The following is a 23,738-nucleotide window of genomic DNA, read 5'->3' as shown; positions in this document are numbered from 1 at the left end:
CACCTAATAACTATATAACTACAACAGCTTCATTAATGAGTAAAGGCAGATGCAGAGCTTTACCATTCAGGTGGTGGTTTGGTAGCATTAGCTGGTTTTATGTTATCCACAGGCAGTATGGCTTTCAGCAAGCTCCCTTTCCATGGTGAGTGCCACAACACCCCAGGCCTATTGGAAGAGTGGAGATAGGAGAGCTTTCTCCCTGGAGTGTCATCCTCCCACCTGTTAACTTGTGTGGGTCATAACTGTTATTGAGTGTGCTGTCTAAGGCTCCTCTTTTCATGCTTGTTGTGAATCCCCAGTGGAGCGGCCACAACTCCTGCTGAACCATGTGCAAAGGCCTGAGACCCGTCACAAACTCTGCTCACTCTTCAGGGCAACAGTCCACAAGGGAGAGTCTGGGCCTCTCAGTGCAACTCTTTCTGCTAGCGCTTGGTCCTTGGCCACTGACATTCTGTCTCGAGTGAGCATGAGTCACCCCAGCTGCGGTGAAAGGAGAAAAATGAATGTTTGGAAGCGTACGGGTCAGTGTCACGGTGCTGGTTAGAACAATAGGTCTGTGAAACACATCCTGCTGTAGTGAGCCACTGTCAGCGCCATGATCGTCAAAAGGCAGTTTACAGGAGAATGGTGTGGACACATGTAAGATCTATTATTTTCCAACAGGTAATGCCAAGTCAATTCAGTGCAGATAGTGTTAGTAATTTCATGGCTTGTGGCAGTCATTTTCAGGTCCTGTAAGAAGCAAGGAGCATTTACTGTACTAGCTTCTGGCTTTCACTTTCATTTGATTAGGTGAATCCACTTGTTATGGCAGAAAAGCTTTCAGGTTTCCAACAGCTGCTAGTCTGAGCTGATGTGGTTTCCCATGATGTGCTTTACTCGAGCTGCACATGTATTCCACTTGACTTGTAGCTAGCATAGCTCAATCCATTCAACTAGATGTTCTTTGGGTGTCTAAGAGCTAAAATGTAGAGCCAGGGATGTACAGCTTTAGGTGTTCTACTGCAATGCAGGTTTGCCAACGACATCTTCATTGTAGCTACCTATGAAACTGCTTGTCCTGACAAAGCTCCAACTGGTTTAAAATGTAGCAGCTCATCTACATAGCAAAGTACATGGGCTATGAACAGATGCCTCACCCTGATGCTCTATCTGTACTGGCTACCTGATGAATATAAAAGAGGCCAAGTTCAGTGCCCGATATCCAAAGCCCTTTGTGGGGGTTGGCCTAGCACACCTTCCAGGGCCACAAATCTCCCGTGATAGCGATCACCTACTAGAACAATGAAGTTATTAGTTAGTAGGCAGAGACTCATGAGGTGAGGGCATCAGAGCTGTCATGGGAGCTGGAGTTGCACGATAGAACTCCTCCCTGCGAGATAGAAAACTGAGCAAAGCTGATTTTTTTAACATCATTTCCCCCTCTACCACACATCCACAGTAAAGCAATCAAGCTATTTGTCTAGTAAGAGGCACACGCGTCCTATGGTGATGGTGACCATTTAAGTTAGAAGATTGGCTACAGCCTTCTGATCTGTTGTATCAGTTATTTTTATCCTCTTTCAGCAAGGAAGAGAAGAAAGTTGTTAGCAGCCCCCATGGAGGGTTAATAATGAAAACAGCTTCATTTCCTGCTGTGTGACATGATTCTAATTTTGATGTAAGCTGTAATTTTACTAGGTGCCAAAGTAGCCTGGGCAACTTTTTTTCTTGTAGCATAGCCTGCTCTAGCATGCTGGGCGGTGCGAACTGTTCTGTTAGCCTGGGCTGCCAAGGTAAGTCGCTGCTTCGTGAAGTATCATACAGACCTAGCTTCAGTTTTACAGCCAGACCACTGGGAGGCTTAGATGCCTGAAGATTCCTGGCATGAACAGCCTGTGATTTAAAACAGGGATTTAAAATGTTTACCTGCAGACGGTCTCTGTTCTTTCCTGTGTCATGGCTGGGAATTTCTGCATTCAGGCAGATTCACATTTGTGTTATCTGCTGATCTCCCCCGCCTCACCCCCCATTGGAGTCAGCCATATGATGTAGTCTTAGTCATCAGGTTCCTGCATTGTGTTCCTTATCTATGCTGAAGGGGAATGCATTCTGATTTTTGTGCAGAGGCTGCTAGGTTTGCATTTGGGTATCTCCTGCCGGATGTGTTGGGAGTTGGACTGGAATATTCAAGACTGGGAAAACTTACCAGTAACCGGACGATTAAAACCTATTGGCAAGTAGTAGTTTTGACAGATGAAGGTTCGGGGAGCCCTGAGAATGAGCATTTAACATACTTGGCTCTCCTCGTCTACCATCTTCAGCCACTGAACCTGGGTGGGGTGTTATATTTCCTCTCCTCCTCTGAATGGTGGGTGACTGGTACCTTTTTCTATTTGCTGAAAGGAGCAAGTTTTTCTTTCCAGTCTGTTCCAAATCTCCTGGCAGCTACAATCAAAGGTAGATTCTGGTTGTGATACATAAGCATTCAATCCATCTACCCATCTCACGTGTCCTTCCTGTCTTTGCTAGTTGGACCGCTGAGCACACATTCACTTTTCTGGCTTTTTGTCCTTTGTCTTATTCATTTAGCTTTCTCTAAGTGGAAGTAAGACATGTTTTTGGCTACACAGCCTCTCTCTCTATGTCCTCATGGCTCTGACCACTGCTCTCAGACAGCCCAAAGAAAAGCCCCGACTCATCTCTGCGCGTATGAGCAGAGACAGTTCTCAGCTAGTATATCTTATGTGCCCCCATCCTCTTGCTTTCCTATTGTTTTGTGAATGGAACCGCATAGCCAAAGATTTATTTGTGCCATGTGTTACTTGTTAATGCTAACTTTACCCTAATGTATGATGACAGGGCATGGGCATTTCTCACTCTACAGTGTGTGTAGCATTTATCCCAGGGAAAGATGATGTGAGGGGAAAAGAAAGTTGTGGTTCAGCTCTGTTTCATGGCACACTGTCAAATTAGAGCAAAGAGAAGGAGGTGCAGTCTCTCCCTTCCAACTCTCACATGCTGCTCCCAGGGAAATCAACAGGCCAAATTCTGCTCCCAGTTTGAGACTCATGCTACTTTATTGACTGCCATAGGGCTGTGAGTTTTGAGGGAGGGCAAAATTTGACACAAAGAGTTCTGTGCATGTAACTGAGGACAGAGTGTTAGATGTACAATACATCTGTACACCTGCTAACCCTTAACTGGGTCACAAAGACATGGTGCCAAATTATGTCCCATTGGTTTCTCTATCATTAGGGAGCCTGGGGGACTTCATAGATCTCTGTCCAACTATTTGATGGCCCAGACAGGGTGGGTACCTGTCAAGAGTAGAGATGGGCCCACAGCATGTCATTCACCATCTCCAGGATGTTTTTATTTCAGGTTCCAGCCTGGAACACTCTGGACATTCAGGGGAATTACCCAGTCCACACTGAGTCTGTCAGGGTGCAGCCGAGACCTTTGCTTGTTGCATTGTTCTGCTCTCTAACCATTTCAGTTTGGAGCAAAACCACTGACAGTAGCTGAAAACATTGTCTGGGTTGATAAATACCTTAAATCAGCACCTATGTGTATCAGAGCATGTGTCACTGTTCTGATCTTCCAAAAGCAGTCATGGAGCATGTTCTGCAGCTTTGGAAAGACTTGCCCCAGTCACAGTCAGATCACTGCTTTCTCAGTAAGGCAGCTTTGCGAAAGTATGTGCAATTAATCACCAGGAGGAAGTGGATCAGGTTCATACTATCTGGGGAAGCAGTGGGGAGCTGGCTGAGCTAATTTCAATCAAAAGTTGCAGTTTCCCACATTACTTGTTCCAAGGTTCTTTTGCAGAGGTACCTTGTGCATCTGTGATTGTTTATTCTCTACTTGGACTTCTCTGCAGGCAGATGTTTTAGAGTGAATGTGGTATGAGCTCAAGGATGTAGTAGTAGAGCCCGGTAGATAGCAGCTCTCCCATACTTTTGCGTAGAAAGCCTTTATACTAATGCGAGAAATGCCTTGACACACACACTGGCTGGAAACTGGATTCTGGCGGTGATACTCAGTAACATTCCAGAATATGATAAGCTTGCCCTGTAATAGCATGTTCTTCATAAGCAATTTTCAAAGGCATTAGAAATAAATCTGAAACAAAACCCAATGTTGCTATTAAGTGTGGCATCTTACCAAACTAATAACTCACAGCATGGCTTCTGATTGGTCAACAGCTGATCATAACTAACCTGGACAGCAGTGATATTTTTTTTTTTCTCAGCTCTTATGAGCTCACACCACATCTGCGTATATATTTTTTTCAAAATATACAAGTGGAATTATATGTGAAATCTTTTTAGAATGTCCGTCATCTCTGTGGTCATTTGTTCCTGCTTTTAATGACCAATCTTTTGGAGAATATGGACTAAAACTGACAGCTGTTCAAAATGATTCATATGTTGGGAAGGTCGGTGTAAATAAACCATTCACAACCAAATAATGCACTTATTTCAGATGGTCCAGTGGGTTAACAGATTACAGACAAATTAGGTGATAGCTTTTATGTGCCATAATGGTTTTAGCCTTTAGTAGGTCTAACATTTGTGAATGAGAGCCCAAAGATAGACATTTAAGGAAAAGTAGATGGTGGATTTCTGCCATCTCTGAAACAAAAATCTGCAGGAAGAAGGTGTCTCTAGAAATACATGAATATTTCATCTCCTAGTTGTGATGTCTGTAACAATCAAACATACACTAATGTTATGAAAAATTGAACAGAATGGGTGGAGATGGCTGGTAGTGGTGCCAGGAGCTCTGAAGGGGTTGTTCTTATCGGGATCTCTTAACTAAAAATAAATGGTGGACCAGGGCTGTAAGCAAAAACGGCTGTTAATTTCAGAAGTGAGCATGTGGCTGTTGTGTGCACAACCCTTCCTGCCCCAGAGTGCCTGTAGGGTCCTGTAAGGGTGTACGAGAGAGGGATGTTGACAAGTGAGTAATCTAATAACTGAGTAGTCACCAAACTTTCTGTTAGTTACTCAGTTAACTGTTCCCCAACTCTGCTGCTCTGCTCTTAGAAGGCTGAGCCAGAACACAGGCAGGCTTGGTGTCTATCCCCACTATGGGGATCGAGCATCATGGGTGTGGGGAGCAGGGACAGAAGCTGAGCCAGCCTATGTGCTGGCTTAGTCTTCTACATGCAGAGCAGCAGAGGGGGGAACTGCCTGTTCCCAGCACAAGCAGGGATCGGGGCTGAGCTCGTCACTCCGTGTTTACTTGGGGAGAGATGGGGAGAGCTGTGAATAACCAGTAGCATTTCCCGGTACTAACTAGTACCGGTAACTAGCACTAACTAGTTGTATAACTGGTACTGGAGACTCTAGTATATCCCTAATAAGAGATGGGGCTGATTCTAGAGTCCTAGGACACTATAGTGCAGATAAGGGAGTTCACTGGCTACTTACTGCTCTGACTGGTTTTGTAATGGGGGGTAGTTGTTGCAACGTTAGTTGAGTGAAGTGGCTTCGCTCTTGGGTCAGAATATTGCAGAAGGATCAATAGTGAACTTTCACTAGCAAACGAATCATTAACTTTATAGTCAATAATAGCCCTTTTGCTTTTTGTAACCTTTTGTTTAAAAAAATGTAGCTGAGGAACTCCTGCAGGTAGTCAGCCGAGTAAAGTTCTCATGTAGTGTATGAAATCTGATTTCATACTTGGTCCCCAGAATCCACACTTTCTTAATTCTGTTTACAGTGCAGTTGCATACATCTCTGTGGAAGAGTTTTGGTATCACAGGTTTAACATAGTGGTGCTAAAAGGACCTTGTCAAGTACGTCAGCGCCAAAATATTAAAAGGTTTTACAAAATCCAATATTAATAGGAACGGTTTAATTATTATTTTATTATTTCAATGAAGACAGTGGGCTTTTGTTTTGTTTTGGGTTTAAATATTTGTTGCTTCTGCATAGGAATCAGACAACAGTGAAAATGACTAGTCTGTTTTCATGATCAGAGATGGGTGAAATCAGTTTAGAGTCTAAAAGTTGTAAGCTACATGCAGTTTCTAAAACTTTCTATTTCAATGCAGTAATTTGTAGCACAACCAAAGGATTTTGTTTTCCAATATACAGTTTTTAAAACCTGTTAGTATTGCTGTGAGTTACAAAAGGGGTAGAAAATTGTCACTGATTTTTCAGTAGGAGCTGGGGTTGATACTTAAGGTAAATTCCTGACCTGCTGAAGTCAATGGCTGAATTCCTAGTCCAGTCTGCCTTCAGTGGTGACAGAATTGTCATTCCCACTTTGGTTGACATATTGGCACTAATTCTGATCTAGGTAGCACACTAAAAATAGAAGTGTAGCTGCAGCAATATGAACTACATAGCCCAAGTGGAATCCCAGCTGAAACCCAGATTACAGGAAGTGGTGGTCTTGCTTTATGTTTTGTAAAATGCCCAATGTTTAAGGGTTAATTATTTCTGGGGATGGAAAATTAAAAACCATGACATATGACTGACAGCATCATTTTTACTGAGCTCCTTTGTGGACTCAAGTCGCTATTGATATAGCAATTGCTTTCTTGAAGAAAGAAAAATAAACACCTTTTTCTCTGACACTGTTAAACCAAATTGTTTGTTTTATTGGTAATGCTGAATGTAACAAGTTGTGTTAAGATCACTTGACTAATAGGGAAGACCTCAGCTGTTTATTCCTTTGTGTGCCTGAATTCTTTACAGTGGGTGTTCAATTTTTCTATCCCTTTCTCATTTTCACCTGTCTCCCTGGGATTCCTGTTCTGTGTTTGGACAGCCTCGCTCTTCATACTGTTTCACAAGCCACATTAGGATGTTCTGCCTTTTATTTTTGGTGTCTTTTTCCCTATAGTCAATTCATTCAAGATGCCTGCCGCTAATTTTGCTGGATCCTGGATCTGTTCAGGAATCACTAGTTCATTGGCATAGGGCTTGATGGGGGTACAGTAAGAACTTACAAACCAATAGCCTCACCTGCTTTTTAGATCTGCTGAGGATTCTGATATTAGTCTGTTTCTTTTTCCTAGGTATTTGTATAAAGTGTGGCAAGGGCGTATATGGAGCCAGCCAGGCTTGCCAAGCAATGGGTAACCTCTACCATACCAACTGCTTCACGTGTTGTTCTTGCGGTAAGTCCGATATACAGGGCCCAGTGACTTCCTTGCAATGGGTGCATTCTTTTAACACGCATGCAGCATATTGTGGTTTGAGGCGCAGTGTGTGAGGTGTTTGGGAAGGCTGTCCATGCACAGTGTAGCCAGATTTTGCTGGTTTTCATCATTGTTTTTTCTTACCACTGTTACAAAAGTGACATGCACACAGAGCAAGGGCACGTGGTGAGAGGTCCGTGCTGATTGCACACGACGTTATGAGAGCCACATGCTCTGTGTGCCATAGCAAAGCTTTGACTGGATGCAATCAGCACACCCCACATTCTAGGTGCATCAGCGCAGTTACCAAAACTACCCTATCCTGGGAGACCATCTTGGTTACGACATTCTTGTGGCCCCCTGAGGTGTATGGGAGCCCCTCATCCAGCTCCTTAACTAGCCTAAGTTGCCCCTCCCTGGCCTACGTAAGGCCTGATCTTGCAGTACTTACTGAGGCAAAGTTTCCACTCATTCATAGGTGCTGGAACTAGGAGCATACAGATGCTACAACCCTCCGTGATTATAAGTACATTATATCTACAGCAGGGGTGGCCAAATTGTAGAGACTAAGAGCCAAAATATCTGTGGATAGAGTGCAAAGAGCCTGGTATTAGATGTTTGTTTTTATCTATTTAGACATATTTCTTTATATATAGATATATTGAGATCTTAAAAATAAATATGTAATATGTGGCTCAGTGTCCCCACACTGAGCTTCCCTGCTCTAACCCACTGCCCCACCCCTCCTCCAGAGCCAGGCACCCACAACCCCTCCCCGACTCTAACCCAATGTCTGGGACTCGCTGGACCCGCCATCTCCGACGCAGCCATGCTCTTCTCCCTCCAGTCACTGGGACGCGTGTGCAGAGCAGTGGTGAGTAGTGGGGCATGCAGCTCTAAGTAGGAGCTGCGTTTTATTGAACTAAGACCCACAGTTTGGCCACCCTGATACATAGGGTTTCCAGTGTGGTTTTACAGCTCTCAGCACACCCTCAGTAAATTCTACCAGCACTCCTGTACTCCTTAATCATCAGCCTTGAAGCTGGTGACATGACACCGAGCATGCTCCATCTCTAAGCATCCAACTGCACTTGGATAAGCAAGAGGGCATTAATCTAATATTTCCTTGACATGAGGTGTTAATTTTCATAGGTGCTTCAGCCTGATCTCCATGGCATTTGATGCACATAAACCTTTCTAAAACAAGGAGAAGTCCTGTAGCACCTTATAGACTAACCAATATAAATCTTTCTGTGGTGGTTTGTGTGCAGTGTAATTTTTGCACACAGGCAATAGAGTTGATACAGGCAAAATTCCTGTTATGCATCTCTGAGGATTTGTGCATTTGAGCATGGACCCATACGCAGGATGATGCGCAAAAATTGCACGTGAGAGTTAGAATGTGCACAAATGGAGACTGGGTGTTGAAAATTCTGCTCTAAAACTGCTACTGCATTTAGGTTTTTTGTTTTTTGAAATTCTTTCCCCTCAGAGCTTCTGCACCCCTTTGAATAGCTTGTAGGATTTCTCTTTGCATCTCCAGGCACGTCAAAGGAACAGCTTTCACACACAGTATTTAACATTTTAGAAGAAGAAAACATGGGTTTGCTACTGAGAAACTGGCCTGTTTTTTATTTCATGGTGACTCATTGATTTATTTTAACAAGGATAACGTAGTTTTGAAGACATCATAAACCTTAGAAAATAGAGCCAAATGGGTGCCTAAAGTTAGGCAATGAGATCCGTGTTTAGGTCCCTAAATAAGTGACCTTTGTTTAAGAAATGCTAAGCATACGCAAATTCTCTTCGATTTGAATAGGAGCTGCCCTTGTTCAACTTGGAAATGCAGTTCATTTTTACCCAAGTGCATCAATATGGATTTAAGTTCCTAATTTAGGAAGATGTTTAGTCTTGCTGTAGGAGATCTTACTGTGATAGGTACGCACAAACAGAAGGTTCAGCGTCTGTTGAAAATGCAGCACATAAATTTGTTTTTCGAAAAGATTAGGGATTTGAAAACGATTAAATGATCATTTGTCATAGAACCGAACAACTTTCTACTGAAAAGGCCTTTGTAAAGCTCACTGATAAAGGGAGAGCTGCAGGAGGTTTTGGGTTTTTTCACCCCCATCAGGCTTTGTACAGGTAGATAAATATTTGTTTTTAAAAATAAATGTAGAATTTAAGAAACCTCTTGAACCGCTTTGGACCATGATCTGGGTCTAAAATAGAAATTATGGGTCACTGGCTCTCCTGAGTCCATTCACATGTGACCCTGGCTGAGCAACAATTTTGCTGGCTCCCAAAGTGAATTAAGTATTTGGGCGTCCTGCTAAGCAGAGTATGACAAAATACACTATCAAATAATATCTATCCAATCATCACCAGAATTAAATAAAACTGAATTATGTGATGCAAACTATAGCTCCCTCTGCATGACAGAACACAAAGGTTAAAAAAGAAATCAGGACATATGTTGACTACCATAAAGATTTCGACTTAAGATATTCTGTTTTCTAATAGAATGTTTAGAGGCAGAAGCAGGAATTTTATTAACAAAGTGTAATTATTGGTGGTTTTAAAATTCACCAGTAAATATTCAGATTTGGCTTCCAACTTGCATGTAGCCAGTGTACATCTACCTGAATGCAATGTAAGACCTGATCTCGCAGAACCTGAGGAAGTGTGAGTGGAATTCCATAGTAATTCCTATTGCAGCATATGAATCACTGACTGTACACTGGGGAGCAATGCACCATGCCTTGTGAGGTTCTCATTATACTACAGTTTGATCTACTCTAGTCTGGCATCCCTGGGACTTGAGTGGTGCTGAACCAGAGTATTTCCCAGGCCATGAGAGGTCAATATTGTCTAGCATCATGGTGTCCAATACACTCAGTTTGCCACATGTGCCGCAGTGTGGCTCAGGAGAGTTGCACATGTGGCGTGCCCCTCTGGCCACTCTGTGCATGCACCATGGGACAAGCGTGTGGTGGCAGAGGTGGGCTGTAGCTGCGGTGTGGCTTCAGCCCCAGGAGGCTTGCACCAAGTGAGTAATCTCGCTGCTGGGAGGGATGCCTGCTTTGGGTGAGGGGTTGGCACCTGGCTGGGGGGCGTGGTTGTGAGGGGGAGGCTGTGGTGATCAGGTGAATTTCAATTGAACACCGCTATTCTAGGAGGATTCTAACACTTCCCCTGCTTGGTGGTCTCTTAGAAGACGTTTGGGGGTAAATTAGAGCTAAATAACAGTACAAAACATTGGGAGTCAGGACTTGTGGTTGTAAAGAAACTTTATGGGGGCTGCAGGAAACTGGGCCACACCCATGGTAAGTGGACATCTAGCTAACTAAAATCGTGCCAGGCCGTGGATGCTGCTGGACCAGAGTGTACCAGAATAGAGAGGTTCAACCTGTAAGAATGCTTTACAAGAAAGAGGTAAAAGGTATTTTTTGGGTACAGGCTTGATTTTTGCCAGGTTCATATTAACACAAAGGTTGTTATGCGTCTTTTGTTCTTTCTAACACAGTGCATTTGAAGGCAGCTGTGCTATTAATATTACAACACAGGTCTAATTGCAGGTAAAACATGCTTTAATCAAAGCACACATTCAATTACTTTTACTTTACCTCAGAGATGAGCCCAAAATTAAACCATTTCTCTTGACCCCACTTCCCTGAGTTTTGGAAGTTTCCTAAACAGGACCAAATTGAACCCAACTTGACAAGATTTTTGCCAAACAAAAGCGCTCATCAGCTGCATGCTTTATTTGGTTTTCTAGGAATTGGTTTTAAAAACCAACCACACAGCTCCCCTCAAACATTAGCAAACCAGTACTGGAAGGAGGGCTAGCGGATGCAGACCTAAGGAACAAGGAATGCAGGCCATCCCTACTGAAAGGATGATGGGAATTTGGTATTTATATTAGTTTCAGGTTAATGATAGTAGATTATCTTTTAGTGTTTCAAAGCTCATTTTCTGCCATAGGCTATGTGTAGACTGCAGGCTTCTGTCAGGAGACTGGAAATCTCTCAACAGAAGTCTGCCATGTTGGGAGCATGTTGCTGACGTCCCTGTCTTCCCTGTTCCAGGAGGAAGAAGGGATGCCTCAGCAGAGGCGGGGGTTTCCTGACGTTTGGCCCCCTGTGCAATTTGCATATCTTTTGTTGACAGTTTTCAGTGATCTAAACACAGCCATAGTTTTACAGCTGTTTGTATGAACTAAAAACATAAATAGATCTCACCACTGACACTTTCACCTTATTCACATAATGGCAAATGCTTGTACATTCCATTTAGCTTTAATCTCTCACTCAACCAGTGGTTTTAAGGCCCAGGAAATCACAGCAAGATCAATCAGAAGCCTACAGCAAACTGAAAATCCCAAAGGCATGTGGTGCATTTCTTATCTAGCTGTTCGTGATCAGACTAGACTGCTCACTTGGGCTTTAATACCTTAGTTTAATATAAAAGTGACAGTCTGCAAGAGCTCAGAGGTCCAGTTAATGACTGACAGCCCTGGTGTTGCGTCAGTGCTATCTATTTCCAGTCTTCAGAAAAGCTCATTGCTGGAACCATGTATGAATGCAGGGTGTATTGTGAGATTACAAGAAACGTGTCAGCACGCATCCCTGGAAGCAGCTACAAGAGGTGCGTGTATGGGTCTGCACACAACACTGGTCACTACCACCCTGAGTGCAGACTACATTCCTGACATAGTCTGTGTCCTCCAGCCGATATAAAAAATGAGCCAGGTTTTGACTTTAGATTGCAAACTTTTCATAATAGGGATCAGGTTCACATTTAGATCGGTATATGGCCCAATCCTGACTGAGACCTTTGCATTGTACTGTAATATAAATGGGTATTAAAACTGCAGCCCTGTTTGCCTAGGGAAATCTGTCACAGACTAGAGCACTGGTGGGTAATATGTGGCCCGTGGGCAGCTTGTGGCTCACTGGGGTTCTGCCTGTGGCCCACAGAGCCCTGTCTGTCCCCACGACTCTTGCACCGTGGGGCACTGGAGTCCCCCACTTCCTGTTCTTCCCCCGCCCTCCCGGCACATTCAGAGCATCATGTACAGCTGATTCATGCTTTGTCCCCAACCCCTTCCCCTCCCTCCTGGAGACTGAATGCTGGGAATCAGCTGCTCATGGTGCTCTGAAAATGTTGGGTGGGAGGGGGAGGAGTAGGAAGTGTGGAGCTTCAGTGCACAAGAATCTCATGGGGGAGGGCAGATGGAGTCTGCAAGCGCAGGTGGAACCCCAGCAGGCTGTGGGCTGCAGGTTGCCCACCTGCAGCCCACTGAGATGGATGGCCACTCATGTGGCCCACTTGTTGGTCTGGGCTGCCCATCGCTGGGCTAGAGTGACTGAAAAAGTTTTTATATATTAGGTGACTGGGAATGAGCTGTAGTTTTACTTTTTTCCCAGTAGGAATGTCAATAATCTTTTACCTTCACACCATATTGATCGGCGCTTGGATGACTTTTTAAAACTCTTGAATTCCCAGCAGTATGTTCATGTTCTTTTTCCCTCCCAGCACCTCTTTAAGCACAGCACCAATCATGCTGCACCTAAATTTGCATGTTGCCAGTATGTGCCATTTAGCTTTGAAATTTAGCTGCCTGCCAATGTTTGTGGCGTTGACTTAAAAATTTAATTCAAAGGTAGGCCTGTTTGGGGTCTGAGTTGTTTGCTGTATGTCCAGCTATCATGCCTAGATTGTTGATCAGAGTTCACAGTACATAAGTATGTGAGCATTGGTTTTCTACTGCTCAGCAGCCTGAGGTTGACTTGAGTAATTCAGTTGTAACTGAGAGTAACATTTTTACTACAAGCTGGGCTGTTCTAGGCACTGAGGTCATGAAAAGGAGGTGAGCCAACTGTTGAAGTGTTGGAAGGGTTTCTGGCTCTGACACTCCCTTTAAAGTGAAAAGCTGTTTGCTGTGTGGCTAGCATCCTCTGTATTTTGTTCAACTAATTCCCACCCAGAGCAGAGCAGACCTTGGAGCTAGGCAGTCTGAGATCCTGCCTGTGGAGATAGCTGATGCCAAGTGCCAGTGATTCAGTGCTGTGTTCGTGGGAACATTCCTTCCTGATCTCCTTGGTCTGAAGTATGAGATCTGGATACATAACTTGCATAACTACAAAACTTATTCATCTAATACTCAGACTCCACATTCAGATTTCCTCCATGGTTTCCTAGCCCTATGTTGAAACACCAGTGTGTCTTGAGCCATCCTGGAAGTGTGGTACGTGTGAGGAAACTGATGTGGGGACTCTGTGGGGAGCTAAGTATTTTGGAGGTGCAGCTAAGAAGAATCACTGATGCAGCTAGCAAAACAGTAACCTCTTAGCGATAGAATAGCTCCAGGTCAATGTGAAACTCCACACCTGTCTTATTTGCACTTGGAGGGGATGGGACAAGGAGTTGGCAGAGTTCAGAAAAAATACATTTCAGACCTCCTATTGACTGTACCTTGGTGGACGAGTTGGGAAAGAGGAAATAAAGTTGAGAATTGGCTCTGGCTGTGTTAAATGCTCCAACGGCCAGTTACGCAGATTGTCTTTGTAAATCTTTAGCATGAAGCACACAGGTATGGTAGCAGTGTGCACTTTAGAAATACAGGTAATGGGAATTATTACAGTGATGCCAACAGCTGAGTTCAGGTAATTTACCTTATGTTGCTGAATATGTATGAATATCAGCAAAGCAACTGAAGCCTCTTTTTAGTAATAAAAAGCTCTCCTATATGTTGCTGGGTACTGTAATCTCCTGTTGACTTCAAAGTGTTCCCTTGGTCTATGACCCATTGCTAATCTGACATCATTTTTGGCTTTAGGAAAAGGCAGAGCATAGCAGGGCAGTAGATTTGATAGAGCAGAAATATTGTGTGTCAAATGATCAGTGCTGGCACAGATTGATGTAAGAATCTCCTGCACACTTTGAAGTGTTGGTGTCTAAAATTTGGAACCTTTGTTTTTTTAGTTGTGCTCTGGTCCTGTAAACCACTTAAGCACATGCTTGATATTAAGCCCTTATCATTCATGCCCCTTTCATCTTCCAGGGACAACTACCACTAGCCGATGTGTTTTGAAAGGTGTTAACCCTTTTCTTCAAAGATGCTTAAAGTCTGAGTTAAAACATATTGGTTATGTTTTTACACGTGACCAATTTTTCTAGTCTACCCAAGGTTATTCTCTTCAGTGGAATACCTCAGGTGCTTAAAACTAAGCATCTGGTTAATCTGGATGAACACCTTAATGTAGAGATGGGCAGCCATGAATAGCGGGCAGGCTGCATGAGTGGCCCTCCTGCATCTCAATGGGTCTTGGCAACCTCGGGTCCTCCATGCCCCCCCCACCACCTCCCCTCCCACACCCATCACTTGAGCTGTGGGGAACCAGACCACTCACTCACTGTCCTCCACCTCCCTCCCAGCACTGAATCACCTGATTTGTGCTCTGTGCTGGTTCCACCCTGTTCCTCCCAGAGCTATCTGCATTTCCTCAAAGGTCTGGGAGGGAGGGGGAAGTGTAGGGAGAATGGGCGCTGGTCACCCAGTGCGTGAGACATTCATGGAGGAGAGGGGGCAGCCAGGGGGTCCACGGGTCGCAGGTGGAGGTCAAGTGGGCTGAGATTGTGCACCACTGCCTTAATGTATCTTTTATCTCCAGTGTCTATATTAACAACCAGGGCTCACAGAAATGAACATCGCAATGAGAGGTTGTCTCTAGGAAGTTACACTTCTGGAAAGTGGAAAAACAAAGCAATCCCTATTTTTCATTATCAGACTAGTGGACGGGTGGTATGCCCTTGGTCTCCTTGTTTCTGCTTAGGAGATTAATTGTGCTCTGAGATTAATTATTCCAGCATTAAATTCCTGGCTTTTGATGGTTATTTTAATTAGTGGGGGAAGCTGGGCAGCTAATGATGGAAACTTTTCTTTGGGTGCATAGACATATTTGTATGTCTGTTTCAGTATTTTTTTTTATTCCTAATGTGGAACTGATTGCCTCAAGGACCTATGACTCTTTCAGGAGTTGGAAAATACATAAAGTAAAAATAAACTTACTATAATTAACAAGATTTCTGCCTTGTTCTTATTTTTAAGAACTACGGTAACTGCCAAGGGAGACTTCAGTAATTTTCCTTGCAGAATTTGTTTAAGTGTTTGGAATACCACCAGTTGTTAACTGGGGCAGTAAACTCTGCGGAAACCTTCTTGTCCTACCCGCATCATGTCTGGCGAGCAGAGCTGCTGGTGTACATGCTGCCTTTGCTTATCCTTTTTATTTTTCTTTCTTGTTTCAAATATTTTTCTTGGAACTAAGGAGTGACCCATACCACCAGTTTCACCAAGAGAAAACGTTTCCCTATGCTTCAGTCAGTGAGTCAATCCACTTCTCAAAGTGGGAGAGGTACAGATAAGCCAGAAGAGAATGGAAACGAGTCAGTTGACGTTATCAATAAATGTTCATATGTCTAATTTTGCATGAGCCAGTTATAGGTGGCAGAGGTAGTGATGCCCCCAATTAAGGAAGCCTAACATTTTCTTTGTTCAGTGCCCTATAACTTCCCCTTAGTTAAGTAAATTGAACATGTGTGATCATGGAATTAAGGACTGTTTGTATCATAACACCTGTACTCAAAGAGCCAAATTATTTGAAACTTTCTGTCCATGCATGTCCTAAAAAAGGTCTCTGGCAAGGGTTTCTGAATGTCCTTGACCCACCTCTTTCTTTGAGGACTAAGCATTAATATGGGTGTAAAATAGCAGCTCTCCAGAAAGTCATGTTTCCTTGAACCACTTGTGATTAATTGACATTCTTACTCCCTCACCACTGGATCATCCATGTCCTCAGCACATACCAGCTCATCAGTTCTGTTTGCTCGGATAATATCCATTTGATCTCTCTAGTAAATCATTGCTTCCTCCAGATGCTAATATTTGTATCGTACCCCAGTGAGCCCAGTTCTTACATGCGCACCCCTCCCTGCCTGTAAGCCCAGTTCTCTCTCTCTCTCACACGCACACCAACTGTACATTTTTGCATGCATCTTTGAATGCATTAGTTAATTTTGGGCATCCCCCCCTTTCCTACCACATTGCATGAATTCTAGGTTCTCCCCTGTTTAATGAGAAACAATCACATTCCACACGTTCCATTGTCCTGGCACAACCATGCGCTGACCTTGCTTTAAGTTACAATAAGAGGATGCTGCATACCAAATTTGGTGGTTCTAGCTTTTACTGTTTAGAAGGAGTTCTTGAACGAATGGACAGACACACAGGCACGCACAAACACTCTCCAATACATAGTAAACTTTGACAACTTTAATTGCCAGTTGTATGGTTTTTCTGAATCCCTACTCTCTACCTTCAGGGGTACAAAAATATTGTAGCATGACTTATCCTCGCCCAAGGATTCAAGACCATGTCACCATCCAACTTTGGCACCTTAGGGGTCTTCTCGCCATTACTTATGCTACCCTCCTTGTTGGCCAAACTTGTTTAGCTCAGCCCTTTTCTGATCTTTTCCCCTTACTCCAGTTCTTGGCCTCTGTTTACTTTTTCTTTTTATCTGCAGCTTTGACCTCTTTTCTGTCCCTTCGCACAAACTTTCACGATTGGAATGGCCCTTTCACTTATACTACCCCCTGTATGGTAACTGGACTTCTGTACCCCACCCTCCCCAGGCACTCTCTGTACCTTGCACTCTGAGGCTATGTCTGCACAACAGAGCTATTTCGGGATAACTTGGAAATAGATGCTCCGTGTCTTTAAAATGCACCTGTTTAAAAATTTTTTTTTGAAATAACAAGTGTGCTATTTCAGCATCCCTGTACTCCTTGTTGCAGGAGGGGTAAGAGATGCTTTGAACTAGTGCTTTATTTCAACATTTGGCATTGTTTAGACAGCGCCAAATGCCAAAATAGACCATTTTGAGTTTAGACTGCCACGTAGACGTAGCCTGACAGTCGCACTTCACTCATGGCAGATACCTTACAGGAAGGTAAGGTATTTTGTGAAGCTCTGCCTGTTAGGGTACTGTAAAGTTAAACTCTGTTGTAAAATCTTTCATCCCAATATGTCCCTTGAGGAGTTTTATATTGCCCTGCCCATGTCATCAGTGCCTCCTGTCTAGTTCATCTTGCAACTGCTTGTTACTATCTGTGCTGTCCCCCGCTTCTATGTCTAATACGGTCCTTCCTCACAGTGCTTTTCCTTTACAAAGTTGACTGCAAGGGAGAGGTGGCTTACTAGTCCTGAAAGCTTGGCTCAGGTCTTCCACTGGAAAGTAAGACTCCTCTTTTCCCGCCCCCCCCGCCCCCCAAGTTTATAAATGTAAAGAACTTTACAGCCAAAAGGTCACTTAGTTTCCATGACCCAATTACTCCAGGTGACATTCCCCTTGAAAGGAGTTTTTGTTTCTCACTAGCTTTAGGAATTTTCTTACGTCAGGTGACATTCCTCTTAAAAGGGAAAAAGATGGTAGAAACTGAGTGATCTTTCATTTGTAAAGTTCTTTACATTTCTAAAATCATGAAAGCAGCCCTGTTAGTTGTCCCTGAACATAGCACTACAATGAAGGTCATCTCGCTTTTAGTTGTATAGGCATACTTTGTTTCTGGTGGAGGGAATTAGCAAATTCTTACTCCCAGAATAGATGAACATCTGATTAAGAAGGGTTAAAGCACAGGACTGAGTTTTATTCTTAGCGCTGCTATAGACTTCCTGTTGTAATCATGGACAAATCACTTAAACTCCCTGCTTCAGTTTTGCCCATATGGAAATAATAATTCTTATCTACCACATATAGTTGATGTTAAACTAATTTCACTAATACTTGTGAAGCGCTAGGAGATGCTGAAATGCAAGAACTGAAGCAATGCAAAGTCTTGTAAATCTTTAGTAGTAGTAGTAAGTGTGTTATAGGTGCATGCAGTGCTCTTTTTGTGCCTGTACTTGCTGGTGCTGACTTAGTGGTACCTTAGCAGCCCCAGCTGAGGGGAAGGGGTGGGGAACCACCTGAGTACCAGCTCCTCCTTTTACAAAAAAGAAAAAAAGTTTATAAAAGTGTAATTAAATAAGAAGTGGGATGTAAAGTTTCAAAAGACTCATTTCCCAGCACCATTCCCCAGAGGTCCTAGAGCCTGGGCCATGTGAATAATTTTCTCATTCTTGTCAATGCTGAATGTTGTGTTCTTAATTTAAGTATCCAAGGAATGCTGGAGAATGCTGTCTCCAGTGTTCATAGGACTCTCTAAATCGGATGTGAGACCCAAAGGCACTGGAGCAGCTTATCAGAGAAGCAGTGTTGGCGTGAGGCCTACGTAAACAGCCACAAATTCTTTCCCATTTAAATGAAAGGACTCTGGAGTATTGGCTAATTATAACTGCAGTGGGCTGTCCTTGGGCACCAATGAAAGTGCTTCAGTTGACCCCTGGTATTTGATGTGAGTTGAACGTTTTGTTTACTTCTAAACTTACAGTTACAAAATGACCAGGCTATAACTTGGTTTGGGAAAAAGCTAACTTGTATGTAGGTTATTTTTCCAGAGAGATTTACCCCAGTAGCCAGAATGGTTTCCCATTGCTCACTCCTTAGAGAATTTTAGCCAGGCTGTTGCCCGGATAAGAGAGAATTTGTCTCCTATCCCTCTGCTCATCTGCTGCACATGCACTCTCCCAGGAATGCACAAGAAGAAAGCTGGTAAATTTTATTTTAGCCCCCAAACCCCCCCTTTTTTCCTGCAAAGAATTACTTCATCTGTAACATCAGTCTCCAATGATGATAGCTTCCAGTAAGGCCTTTGAGATATCTTAGATCAAATCCTGGTTCAGTTGCATTTGGTGACAAAACTATGCTTGATTTCACTGGGAGCAGGAGTGGTCTCATAACTTCCCACATGCTCAGTAGGGTCCTGATCCAGCTCCTGTTGACTTAAATGAACCATAAACTGGCTCTGAACGAGCACAGTCGGAACTGAAGCTATATGGTGGGTTCTTTCTAGGCAGACCTATTCCACTCAGCTGCACGAGATGAGTAGTTGTTCTCAAGTAAAACTGTTTTATTTTGACCTTGAACACTGTGCTAATGCTGGTAAGAAAAGTCCTGTCAGATACTAGTGAGTTAAATAATTCCCATAGTCTTACTTGGGTGAACCTTGGACATACATGCATTGGAAAGGTTGCATCATGCTGGTCTGATGCACATTGGAATTTTAAATCTTCATGCCTCCGCCCCCCCCCCCCCCCCCAAAAAAAAACCAATCCCACAGTGTTAAATTAAGCCCATATGAAATAAACCTCCAGGGAATCTCCCTACCTGATGGCCATAGAGAAGTCTAATGAAAGCTGTGACATCTACTCCTCATTCATTACCACACAGGCTATATCCTTACTGAGTCCATTTAGTAGTCAGCAGAAATGGTGTCTTATTTAACTCCACCAGTGTGCTTTGTCAGCTGACATGTATAATGTGATCTGTACTGGAATAGCTGCGCTTATCTAAAGTTAATGTTCTTTTGTGTGTGACAAAAGTGTTCTAACACACGGCAGCTCATCTCTAATGTGTGACTATTGTATGCTGTGTTCTAAAGCTGCCATCTTGCTATCTCACAAAATTAGCCTGGTTAGCATTTTTCTAAAATGTAAATAAATTAGAGGAAAGAGTGATTTTAAAAAAAGGAGAAGGCTGAGGGTTAAGAAGCAGTAATTCTGGGCCTAACTCTGCATTACTGCCGTACCCAAACTCCAACTTATCTTGAAGCAATTTAAATGCAGAAACTGTTGCTTGAATTCAGCAAATGGTTGACAGGCTGGCTTTCTTTGTGTGCAAAGCTTTCATGCACTTATATTAAAATAGAAGCAGGCCTTTGCAGAGGTCCATGAGGACCTGGCCACTTCCAGCTCTTGAGGTCCGAAGCCATAATAAAAATCTCAACACATGAGAACAAATTAAGGCACCAAAAAAGTGAGACATAATTTGACTGTTTGTTTAACACATATTCCTTGTGTCTGTGTAAATGCACTAATGATTGAGAGATATGCTTAAAGCTGTGAAATTTATCAGATGCCAAAAATCTGACAAGTGTGTAAATTTGAGGCCTCCTTTTGAGCTTGAGGCTGAGGCCAAATGGCCCTCCAGCCCCTCTCTCATTGGCCCTGAGGCATCCCTCCTGCAGCTCTAACTCAAACATAAATTGCCACCAGCTTCCAGGGGCATCACATCTTTGGCACTTTCAGCCACCAGCCCAATGGTGCATGAATAATCAAATGCTTCTGTTAAGTAAAACAGTGAAACGTATGACTGCATTTATGTTGCATCTTCCATAGGCCCCTGCTTTTTCACAAAGATCACAATGAGGTGTGGCATCTTGAGCCCTACATACTAAATCCTGCAAGGTGCTGAGCATCTCCTGGGAGACGCAGAGAGCCCTCAGCTCCGTGGGTTGGTGATGTGGCAGTAGGTGGGGACAAGCCATAAGGTCGAAGGCAGTAACTACTACTAACTGCTCCAAGTAAATTTTTTTTTTTTTTTAAAGCAAAAGTCCTGGAGCTCTGAGCTACAGGTCCAGATCCAGAGCCCACCAAAGACAAAGGGAACCTTTCCACTGACTTCAGTGGGGTTTGGATCAACCTCCTGGACTTGAAATAATAGCATAATTTTACAAGGGCCTTCAAGAGGCTTCCTCTCGTGAGAGGAAAACTGTGCTGTGATCAAAGTGACATCTTGCAGGAAGTCGTAACTTTCTGAACTCAGGGAAAGGCAGAAGTGTCCAGAATACCAGGAGGTTTTAAAGGTGTACAATGAGAATACAATGGAGCTACAGAGACCAGTTGAGCCTCTGGCTCAATTTGTTTTATGTGACCATTAAGTTCTACTTTTATGTGACAAACCTCATCCAACTTGGTTATTCAAAATTATTTCCTCTCTTGCTGCTCTGACCGTGCCAGCTCCACCCCTGCCCCTCACTCCCCCTTTCATTCCTCCATGGTCTCCTTCGTCTTTGCACATCAAATTAATACTTTTCACTTCTAAGGCACTATGTAATGTTGTCCTCACCTACATCATCTGTGCTGTTTCTTCCTCATCCACTCTTACTGTACCCTCTTTACAGTCCTCTTAGGTTACATACCTTTTATCTGTTTTATGTACTCTTCACTTTAGATTTTTCGGATACAAAGCAAACTCTGTAAAAATAAGAATAGCCTTTTCAGTTTATAATTAATAACTGCAAACTGTGTCTAAATGATAATGAATGCATTCCAAAACAGAAGCATGTTCTCATTTTTAGTACTAGATTGGGTATGATAACATAACAATGATGATTTAATTCAATTTACTGCCTAGGTATTCTGTACAGTAGCCTTTCCGGCCGAGCTCCCTGAGAAATTCCTTCCTGGAACCTAACTGAAGTAATTGCTTTGAGAAAGTCAGTGGGCAGTAATGTAAAATCAAACCTAGGGGAACAATTTGCTGGATCAGTATTGACTGCGCAGCAGTCTTCGGAGAAGAAGAAAGAAAAGTAGCTTAAAGAATACATACCCAACTGGGACTCAGTTTGCTGTTTCAATGAGTTATTTAATGAAAGAGAATTTGCACATATCTGGGGTGGAGGAGAGCCAAAGCGGGAAATATCCAGTCAAACTCCCAAAAAGGTGCGTAGAGCAGAGCACATGTTTTCTAAACTTTCTTTCAAAAGAATCAAAGAATTTTTTGGTTACCTCTTGGTAAATACTAGTAGCAAATCACGTGTTGGCTTTACAAATATTCTTTCAGGCAGTGTGGTTCAGAAGTGACTTGATTTCTGTGGAAAAAGCCTAAGCAACCTCACATAAGATTTGACTTTTTTTTATGGTGCAGAAACAAAAACAAAAACAAAAAAACCCAGCAAAACATGTTTATGCTAGCCACTTATAAAATTAAAAATACAATACAGGTTTCAGACTCTCTAGTGTGGTACCCTGGCTGATGCCAAGCAAGAGAATTTGTGGGATAATGGGAGGTCAGTATTGTCTAGGTGAGAGTGGGAGGCTGGGAGTGTCTGGCTTTGGGGGAGAAGATGGACTCGGGTGGCGGGGGGGTTGTGGGGCTTATGGGGTTTGGGCAACTGGCCCCGGCATAGTGGGGCTTGGGCAGTTCTGGCTGGCAGCTGGTGGGTGGGCAGCTGGCCAGGTTGGTGGGTGGGCAGTTGCCTGGGCAGCATGGGGCTAGGGCGGCTCAGGTTGGCAGGTGGGCAGCTGGCCCTGGCAGTGTGGGGCCCCAGTGGCTGACAGGTGGGCGGGTGGCTGGCCCTGGCAAGCGCTGGGCTCAGTTGACTCAGACGAGTAGCTCTGGCAGCGCAGCACAGGGCCTCAGGCAGGCGGGCAGCTGGCACGGGGGTGCACGGGGCTCAGGCAGCTGGCCAGCTGGGGCTTCACCAGGCACCTACAAGGGGCCAAGAAAAAACTATTGGTACTTATTTTGAATGTTAAATAACTTTTGTATATAAAGTTTTTGCATTTATTTTAAATTATGAATTGAAGTTTTTGTTAAAAGGGGGGTTGGATGATAGTAAAGAAGAGGCAGGGGAGCGTGAGAGTTTCTCAAAAGGAGGACGTGATGCTGAAAAGTTTGAGAACTATTGATCTAGCACGTTACTGCCACTTTTGCTGCTTACTGGGCTCTTAGAAGACATTGGGGTAAACTACAGCTAAATTACACCACTGAAAACTGAGAGCCAGGACTGGTGGCTGTAAACAAACTTTATGGGACCATGAAAAACTTGGTCACACCCAGTGCTTTTTTTTGTGTGCCTGTACTTATCAGTGCTGGGAGTGGCTTAGTGGGGGGTCAGGGAGCTGGCTCTGGTCACACCCATAATAAGCTATCATCCAGCGAACTAAAATCATACCATATTGCAGCTGTTGCTCGATGAGAGAGTGCCAGACGAGAGTGTACCTGTAGTATATTTTTAAGAGCAATTTGGTGTGTAGTTTTTTATTGCCTACGTGTTCCACTGGACTGACCTTGGATGTTGTGATTGTATATGTGCTATCTGCTGTATAAAGATAGAAGATACTCCAGTGCTGGTAAAATTTAGTTAATTCCTTCTTTTTTTGGTGATTGACCCCATGGTTTTGTAACAGTCATTAAGCCCAGTGTTTGTGGGATACTGTAGTCTTGTAAATATCTGAATTTTAATTTGGGCTAATGAAAGGGATATGTGAATATGCCAAAATGGAAAGATTAAAAAAAGAGAGAGTGGTCAAGCTAGAAATGAGGCTGAAAGAGATCCAGAAGTTTTCATTGTCTTAGTCACTCATGACTTGTTGCAGCTAGTGGTGGGCTGATGGCTCATGCTGGGTAGGGAAGAGAGGAAGGAAGTGGATTTAGTGGAAAATTGATTGCATCTACTTGGGTTCTTTCCAGCTGAATCCTGCGTTAAGTACATTCATCCTGAACGAATCATTAGGGAAAGTTGGCTGAAACCTTGCATACTTAAAGAAAAGAATACTATTAAACATTATCCTTATTGTACTTCAGAGACAAAAGAAGTGAGCATATTAGAGTCCTACCTATGTAACTCTTGATTCTATACCTTGAAG

The 23,738-nt window shown here is 43.4% G+C and overlaps 1 protein-coding gene across 3 annotated transcripts in view; it reads left to right on the top strand.

Annotated features, from left to right (window-relative positions):
- Window positions 1-23,738, top strand: part of WTIP (WT1 interacting protein) — a 123,387-nt gene that overhangs the window by 40,045 nt on the left and 59,604 nt on the right. For 2 of the 3 annotated variants that reach the window (XR_012647501.1, XM_075009009.1), the window contains exon 2: window positions 7,019-7,120. The exons of the other annotated variant lie outside the window; for it this stretch is intronic. Coding sequence is in view for 1 of the 2 variants with exons in the window: in XM_075009009.1 (XP_074865110.1) it covers window positions 7,019-7,120 (102 nt within the window). In the remaining variant the exon portion in view is untranslated. The remainder of the gene's footprint in view (window positions 1-7,018; window positions 7,121-23,738) is intronic. 3 annotated transcript variants of the gene reach the window in all.

This window comes from Carettochelys insculpta, chromosome 14 (genome assembly GCF_033958435.1).
Source record: "Carettochelys insculpta isolate YL-2023 chromosome 14, ASM3395843v1, whole genome shotgun sequence".
NCBI classification, from domain to species: Eukaryota; Metazoa; Chordata; order Testudines; family Carettochelyidae; genus Carettochelys; species Carettochelys insculpta.
This window is presented reverse-complemented; position numbering and strand designations above follow the sequence as displayed.